Below are 9,371 nucleotides of genomic sequence, written 5' to 3' on the forward strand. Positions count from 1 at the left end.
ACAACCTTGGAAATGCATCAGGTGAGGGAAAGTTATAGCCAATATTCACACCATAAACATCATATTCAGAAATACCTAGCCTCAAATTTAGAGGCTTATTATCCCCTCCCTTCTGTCCCATCACCTTATCCTACTCTTTTCCATCTCCTTTTCATTCATTTTCCGATACCCACTTTATCATATTTAGGGGTGCAGAAGAGTCTTAAGTGCACCTTAGCACTCAGAGGCATAAGGCATAGGCCTAGTTCTGAACAGTACACCAGTCCACTGCAAGATACAGCCATGCATGTGCCTGCAGATATATGCAAAAATACACATGCATGCACACACTTAGTACGAATACCATCTCTCCTGAAAAGAGACCAATGGTCTAATGGGACTAAGTCTTCTTTCTAGTATCTACATTTTCATTATTAACCATTTTAGAATTTTTGTTGGTTATGGTGTGAAGTATCGTACAGCACAATATATAAAGCTGTTCCCACAGTATTAAAATGCAATACATGCATGTATGTGTGTCTGTGTGTGACTAAATATGGGTTCCATGGGTTTGACCATATGTTCTTTTACATCAAATATTTAGATAGCCGGGTTGTTTTGTTGAGTTGCTGGTTCACCACAGGATGATGATATTTATTTTGCAAGACTGCTACACAGTGAGGAGTGGGATTTCCCAGCTATTTTGCAATCTCTGAGTTGGTATATATAATTAGCAGAGGGTCTGGGGAGCTTGCCCCCTGCACAGAAAAAAAAAAAAGTTTTATTAACTTTGACTATTTGCCCAAGAATAAAAAATACATATGCTAACAAAAAATAAATGCATCGTTGTGAGAACTTGCCAACTTTCTGCAGAAGAACAGTGTCAGAGGAGACTTAGGCAAGCAGGAACAAGCCAGGTGTGCCAGTGCCACCTTGCAGGCGATCCTCTAACAAACATCAAAACCAGGCTAAACTATATCCCTAAATGGGAACAAGCACCTTTTCATTCCTTATACCTCCTTACTGATACCCAATTCTCTTCCCTGACTTTCTCTCCAACGTTACTATAAGTCGGCTTTTCCCTCACTTCACATTGCAATTCCTGTTTGTATTAGACAAACTTGCCTTTAATTTCTCTACTAACTGTCCAAAATCTCTCCAAATATTAAATAATCAAATACCATACATCAATACCTAACCAATGTTGTTACATACTGTCTAATTTGTTATAATTATTCAAACACTTGAAGAGCACCACTGTTTGCCAGGATGTGGACTGGATAGCTGCTGTCATGAAGCCCCTCCCATCAAACTCCTAGCCCTGATCTTTATCTACCTACGAGGAAGAGATGAAATCCTTGTAACCTCAAGCTTTCTGTGCTCAAAGATATCACTACTGTGCTATCATTTTCATGTTCATGCTCTCATCCTGCTACCTTTCACAATATTCTGAAATAGGTATGCACAGTCTTCAGAAAAGGCCTAGGACTTAAAAAAAAGTTCAGCTTTAAAGGGCAAAACTTCAGAAATGCAACGTTAGTACCCAAAAACCATCTCAATTCATTGCCACTCTTCTTTCAAACTTCTTACAGGATCAAAACATGAAAAAACAGCCAAACACAGAAAACTGTATAAATTAGATTAACTGGGATATCCTTTTAATAACCCAAAGTTAATACACAACTGCTTTGATTATCCACATCCACCAAATTATTATTAAACAAGAAACATAGGGTTGCCACCTTTTCAAATGTCCAGACTGAGACAATGTTTATAGAAACTGAGATATTTCAGGAATCCCATATCGCCAACCAGTGCCAAGACATGGGGTACAATTTTGTGCCAAATAAAAGCTCACTTTTGTAGAACTTGGGGTTTTTTTGTGGTATTGTATTAGAAAAGTACCTTGCAGGCCAGTCTGAGGAGAAGTAGGGATAGATTTCAATTATCTCATACACTATTAAGATGTTTGAGATAGAAAATAATTACCAATTGCTTTGTACAACTATTAGGGAAAACTTACAAAATAGTTTTGTCCTAAAAACTCAGGATATGTACAGTTTTTCATGTTTTTTTGCTTTTTCACAAGATACACGTGCCCAACATGGGACTGCCATGATTAAAGAGGGAAGGATGGCAAACCTAGAAAAATGTTAAATGTGAGGAAATTGGCCACGAAAACAGCACTGAACTAAGACTTCAAAAAAGTGTACCCCATCCTGACTTCTGAAGCTACAACTACACTCAGGCTGGGAGCCTAAGCAGTAGCAGCCCCACATCCTTTAGTCATTTTCATCAAGCAAACACATGGAATGATTTTTTTTTTTTTTATGAGCTCCAGTAATAAGTGTAGTTCTCAAGTGCATTAAGATTTAAGTTCCATATCAGCAAAGGAAAAAAAAAATCAAAGAACAGAAAAACTGCAACACTGCAAATCCACAAAGAAAAGCAAGTACATAAGATTTGTAACAAATACAGTTACTTGTTAATGAAAAGCAGCTCACGGAAAAGCACTGCCTCAATCAGAACATTAGTACTGAAAAACTAGTAGAGATTAAGCAGGCAAGAGTACACATTAAAAATAAAAAATATGCATTCTGAATTTATCAAACCATGTTAACAGCATGCCCCAAGGCCACCTGCCATAACCCAAAGACCCACCCCACAAAAAAAGTTTCATTGAAGCATGGGGGAGGGATAATGAAGCACAGACAAATGAAAAAAAAAAAAAACAGCAGGTGTTTCTTTCTGTAAACGATATTCTTTCATTTTAATGTTGAAGACGTACTCCAGATACAGCCCTTTGAAAGGATGTTAATCTAAATAAGAATTTTAAACTGTGCAAAATGAATCAAAACCACATGAAGAAATAGATATTAAGTAAAGAAACTGCAGAAATAATTGTCAGGATGTTCATAACTGGGCAGGCAAAACTGCAGGAAATAATTCCAGGATGTTCATAACTGGGAAGGCTTTCTCACTCCCAAATTCACTACTGTCATAAATCTCAGGTTTGACAAAACTCATCAATCTCATGTTGTGAGGCTTGAGGCAAGTGACCTTGTACCATGGGTCAGCAAATCCGCAAGTTAGCATACTTTTGTGATTCACAGTTTATACTAAAAGTACAACCTATATCATACACAATACAGGTTATTATAGAAAAGGAGACTCACAGTTTGCCCAGTCTATCCACCTTAAACAAAAAAGTATAACATTAAGTGAAAATTATTCTGTGTTTATAAAACTTGGCTAAGGAATCAACACACAGTCTTCACAGTTAGTGGAAAAACTGCTCACAACAGAAAGATGAGGTGGTGTTCATGGACATTAAAAGTAAACAACATAATATAAGAGCAGATATATTTAACAGTATTTATTTCTCCTATTCCAACACAATCTTATTCAAGCATAATCCCACCATCAGCTTTATGCCAAAATACATATAGCTATCAGAAGGATTTTGCTTGGTACTGAGTAGGGTTACCACCTGTCCCACTTTACGAGAGACAGTCCCTCTTTGGGCAGTTGTGTCCTGCAAAAAACTTGTGAAAATGGCAAATGTCCTGAGATGTTAGGGTAAAATGAGTTCCTATGTTTTATGTAATATTTGTATAAAACAGTTACTCTGTATTTGAAACACACAAATGTTATAAGAAACAGAATAAGCAACTAAAATGCTACAAGAATAAGCTTTTATTTAGGCAAAAAACGTGAAGTTCTGTCCCTTGTACTGGCCGTGGGTATGTTTTGGCCTGCAAAATCTGATGTTTGTACCATAATTGTCCCACTTTGGGCATCTGAAAAGGTGGCAACTCTAGTACTGAGAATGTAGTTTGTGTGTGCAATTAGAATATACCACCCTCTTCACTGGACATGTAAAACAAACTTTGTTTTGTTATTTCCTGTCAGTTGGTGGTATTTTAAGTTAATATGAACTTTTCTCCAACAAGTCTGTCCATATCCATACGTTCAGGGGGCACTACCTAAACTGAAAATACAAGTGGATGTCGGCCAACTGACAACGTGTAATATGCAGTGTGCAATCAGGTGTACTTTAATCTACAAGGATGAGTAAATGACGCCTTCTAGACTCACCAAAGAACAGGAGGTGGAAACAATGGCATTTTTTAATTCTGCATTTTACAGTGATAATTGTACTGTTTATTATCTGCTTATACATTTGTTAATCAGAAACGACCAACTGGCCGCAAGTGTGTGCAGTTTCAGAGACCACCTGGAAGCACCGATCTGGTTAATTGCCTTGCTCAGAATCACACAGTAAACAAATGGAGTTGAAAAGAACCAAACCTTATACCCTTGGTTAGGGAGCAACTCGTTAACAGTCTGGAGCCTTACTCGATTACACTGTCCTCAAATATATTTAAAAGAGCCGTGTCTGAGATTCACACTTACATTAGAAGTTATATACTTAACCCATCTTGCTTTTCTTAAAAAGATAAAACAATAATCCATATTTTGGTCTCGGAATCGGGAATCACACTTAAAAAAATACTCTCCAAATAAGCATCGCAGTAGGATACTTCAAGACTACACATTAATTCATTTTGGAAGCTTCAAGTCCTACCTGGTGTGCTCTGTCCCAATGTAACGCCAGTACCTCCTGCACCAACCTGCCCTGGTTGTGGCGGAGCATCTCTAACTCCACGATTCCAGCCAGACTCGCCTGGAATCGCTCGCCGATCCGAACTCGATCGCTGCCAGACCATAGGGAATTCAGTCCTCCTTTTCGAGCCATGGTGACCACTAGCAGCCCTGATCCCAAATGCCAGAGATAAACAAGTGTCTAACCCTAAACGAAACAGTGTTGCCAAGAAACGGGGAACTTCATAGAGCTACAATTTAACAAACCAAAAGTTAGCACAACGCATTTACCCACTAGCTTCGCACATCGAACAATGAACTGAAGCCATAAAAGCTAGTCACATTGGACACTCCATCGGAGGCGGAGCAAGCGATCTACTGTCTTCTGATTGGTTAGAAAAAGTTTTCAAAAGGTTTCTGTCACCTTTCAACTTCAGGACCAGATTTTATTGAGGTTGTCAAGTAATTTGCTTTTAGGTCAGTATCGGTACTCAAAAGTTACGGAGTTGTGAATAGTTGAAGAGAATTGTTATAAGTATATGTGAAGTGTGAATGAGATTGTGATCAAAAGTCTGATCTTTTATCTCATACCAGTTTTGAATTTTCACACGTTTGAAAACAATTCGTAACAATTTATATAATATACAAGACATCAGCACAGTTTATAAGTGGTGGTTTTATACATTTGAATTAATAATATTTTGCAGTTGTCTTTAATGATTCTTGCTACAGAAGAGGAAGTTCCTTTTAACCAACAAGTCACTTGTCTGTGCCTGGGGGAATTGCATGATACTGATTAGTTCATTTCCTGTTTTTAATACCTGGAGTCCTGGACTATATACGGGTGAACGGTTTTCCTAACCAAAGGTTGCTGAAAAAGCTCACAGAAACCTCCCGGGACTCTTTAGGCATACTTCACAAAATAACACAAAATATTTGCATTACGTCCGGGAAAACAAGTTACTTTGCCGGGCCACATTCAGTAACTCCGTTACACAGTGACATCGTTTCTATTAGTGAGAATGTGCTTTCAAAGACCATCATTTTGCATCTCGGGTACGGGCACATATTCAATATTTACATTAAAGAAAACAGGATCAATGAAAACAAAGTGATTTGCTTATTTATTTTGCTAGATTGAATGATTGGATTGGATTCATTAACCAGGGTAGAATACTTATCCAATGGGACAGATTTCTGGCCCATGGTGTGAAGCAACAAAAGTCAACAAACTAAAAAGAAAAATATAAACTCTGCAAATACAATATGTGAAATGATTAAAGTAACAATAATAAACCAGCCAGCAACCTTAAAAAGGTGTCAATAACTATTATCATTCATGACACATACGTCTCAGATATCCAGAATTTGGCAGTTTGTCTATTTTTGCCTTATATATTTTAGTTTGTTCGACATACAGTTTGGGATTTTCTGACAAACCATCCAGTACTGAAGTAATTTACACAATGGCATACATTTGAGTTTCGGGTTTCAGTCCTTCAGAATATACATGCTAATGCAAAAAAAAAAAAATCAACAAAAATCAACTTTCTAAGCTTATAAGAGCAATATTTAAAATCTATGCCTGATCTGATTTGGGGATTTTTCTCTTGTTATTTGTGGCTTTGCCCATTGTTCTTGAAGGTATTCCATGACAACAATGACACAAACATAAAAACAGAGGGAGAAAAAGAAGACAAAAACTTTTAAAATATCATCAGTGAGTAAATCAATTAGGTAGTTAAAAATGAAAATATATAGTTTTTTTTAATTGTAATCAGGTAGTGAGCACTCCCAACACATCAAACTCAACAAAACTTCTCTGAAAACTTGAATAAAGCATCTTATAGACTAATGATGACCCTGCTCTTTTACAGCTGACCTTTTTAGGGATGGTCAGTAGAATAAAAGGAAGCTTTCCGCGCATGGTAACCAAAGTTTGTTACTGACTCAGACAGGCACTGAAGCATCCAGTCACTGGAGAGAAGAATGAGCAGGGCCATACTGTCCTCAAGGAAAGGGTGGAGCTGTAAGTGCAAAGAAGCACTCCCACTGGAGTCTGTGAGGGCTAACTGTCAGTTTTACTCGCAGAAAAAAAATAAATAAAAGAAAGAAAGAAAGAAAGGTGGCTGTGTGGTAATGTACATATCCAGTCTTTCTTTGGTCTATTGCATTTCTGTACCCATAGGGCAGAGACACGAATGTCTAGGGTAGTAACTATCTGATTCCCTTTGGTACTGTGGTAATCCTTGGTCTTAAGTAATCCAGACGTCACCTTCAGGAGAAATGAATTACCTATGAACCTTGATGTTTGTGGTAAATTTATTTAATTTACAGTTGTTAACCAAAATCTCATTTTCAGCAGAGTTCCGGGAAGACAGATCTACAAAAGTAGGAAAGCACAGTTATGTAAAATCTTGCCATAACAGTAGATGATCTTCTCTTCAGTGTTGCAGTATTTGGTACATAAGGGATGCCTCAAGCAGCCCATCGCTTGGCCAGTATATATAAGCTTAAAAGAGATCTTGTTTGCCTTGTACATCACATTTGTGCTACCTGCACAAAACATAGGTCATAAAAGGGACGCATGGATGCTACTACCCAGAAATGAATTCCCTAGACGAGAACAGATGTCATAGGAGAAAGGAGTCCATGCACATTGAGAATGAAAAAATGCAAAATAAAAAAGAAGGGGTTGGAGGGAGGGAGTGAATACTTCAACAGTGAAGAAAAGGGCATCTACTGTTATGGTAAGATTTTACACAACTGTAGTATGTCCTTTCCATATCACTGTTGCAGTGTTGGGTACATAAGGAAGAGTAAAAAAGCTCAAGAAACAGAATGGGAGGTGGAAGTCTGAGAAAAGCCCTAAACAAATACACACCAAATGGTTTCAGCTAAACCTGCTCTGGCCCTAGAAACAATATACAACTTATAAGGCTTAGTGAAGGTATGCACAGAAGACCAAGTAGCAGCTTCAGTGATGGAATTGGTGTCCAACCCCTTGAGGAAGGCAACAGCTCTAGTGGAATGAGCTCTAAAATAAGCAGACAGAGATTTTCCATGAAAATAAATAATATGTATCACGCTAATGTAAATTTCTGTCAAGATTCAGAATATGACATTCATACTCAGTTATGCATGTTCAGTACAGTACATTTCAGTCACATTTCAGAATATAAGAATAATATTCAGTTACTTCACATTATTCAGTTAGTTTTAAGGGTAAAGTGACAGAATTATTTCCAACAGGCTTATTACATCATACATTTCTACTACATCATCCTTCAGATTGTTCATTGTTCTGTCATTAGCTTTAAGGGTAAAGTAACAGAATTACATTATTCAGTCATTAGTTAAAGGCCAAGTAACACCATTATTTGTACTTCATACATTTTTACTACATCATCCTTCACGTTATTCAACTTCTAGGGACAAGTAAAAAATAATAATAAAGAGTGCACCATGTAAGGCCAAGCTGAATAAAACTCCAAGAATCTTCAGATAAAAACGATAATCCACATTTTATTGGAAAACAGACATCAAAGACTGCAGTAGTATAAGCGCTTTCGCGTTGCTTCTCAACGCTTCATCAGATATAAATGCAGTATAAAACCCCCCTCCTTTTATACAAAAAACATAATGACATCACAACATTCCTTAAAACAATTAAGCATTTAAAGCAATATAACTTAATAAAAAATAAAAAATAATTATGTTAGTGCTTTAGGGGCCTAGATGTTAAGAAAGCTTAATAGATAGCTTTTCAAGCCCATAGATTTGATGTCTGTTTTCCAATAAAATGTGGATTATCGTTTTTATCTGAAGATTCTTGGAGTTTTATTCAGCTTGGCCTTACATGGTGCACTCTTTATTATTATTTTTTACTTAGTTTACTTGGACTTTAATAAGAGTGCTTTATCTGGCGGTATTGTTTTATTTGCTGAACTTCTAGGGACAGCTTGCACCTGTCACCCCTGGGCTTTCGGATATTGGCAAAGGCTCTTGCCACCCCCATAGTGCCTTTTTTAGGCAAGGCTCAAAAGACAAACCCACCTCCATAGGTATCACAAGTGATAAGAAACTAAGAGTAATGCTACTCAATGCCAGAAGTCTAAACCTCAAGATGCATGCACTCAAAACTCTCCTTAGCATGGAGAACATCGATATCTGTGCAGTAACAGAAACCTGGTTCAAGGCTCCAGAGAACACCCCAGCACTACCAGGTTATACCTCATACCATGTTTTTCGGCTCCAAAACTTGGACTGAACCACAAAAGGAGAGGGAGTATCAATATTCGTCAAAGATACCCACACCTCCAGGTTGGTGGCACAGCACGAAGCATCAGAGACTATCCATGTGCAACTAACAGTGGGTAAAACTGCCATCCAGTTTATAGCCTACTACAGACCACCCTCCCAAACCCAGGAACCCCACTCGGCCTTCCTGAGAACACTGGAAAATATGAAGGTCTCTCCAAACACCATTATATTGGGTGACTTCAACTACCCTAACATAGACAGGGAGCATTACTCTAGCTCCAACACCCTAGCCCAAAGGTTCCTAGAATTTATAAACTCAAATGCTATGGAACAACTTGTTGCCACTCCCACAAGAGGGGAAAACATACTGGACCTGATCATCACCAACATGGGGACTCTATGCTCCCGACCAGAAGTGTATCCCTCACTGGTAAGATCAGGCCATAAACCAATCTCACTAGATATTCACATCCCAACCCCAGCCCCTGCCCAGAAAACCACAGTGAAAAACTTCTCTAAAGCAA

At 37.9% G+C, this 9,371-nt stretch overlaps 1 protein-coding gene across 2 annotated transcripts in view; it reads right to left on the bottom strand.

Moving 5' to 3' along the window:
- Positions 1-8,137, bottom strand: part of LOC122805474 (dapper homolog 2-like) — a 214,486-nt gene extending 206,349 nt beyond the window's left edge. The window contains exon 1 of one of the 2 annotated variants that reach the window (XM_044075658.1): positions 8,049-8,137. In XM_044075658.1, the coding sequence (XP_043931593.1) occupies positions 8,049-8,051 (3 nt within the window). In that variant the 5' untranslated portion in view covers positions 8,052-8,137. Of the gene's footprint in view, positions 1-4,567; positions 4,942-8,048 lie in introns of those variants that run through there. The other variant, XM_044075657.1, reaches the window with a different exon arrangement.
- Positions 8,138-9,371: the final 1,234 nt, after the last annotated feature.

The sequence above is a fragment of the Protopterus annectens genome, chromosome 6.part1 (assembly GCF_019279795.1).
Source record: "Protopterus annectens isolate FY-2018-M chromosome 6.part1, PAN1.0, whole genome shotgun sequence".
NCBI classification, from domain to species: Eukaryota; Metazoa; Chordata; order Ceratodontiformes; family Protopteridae; genus Protopterus; species Protopterus annectens.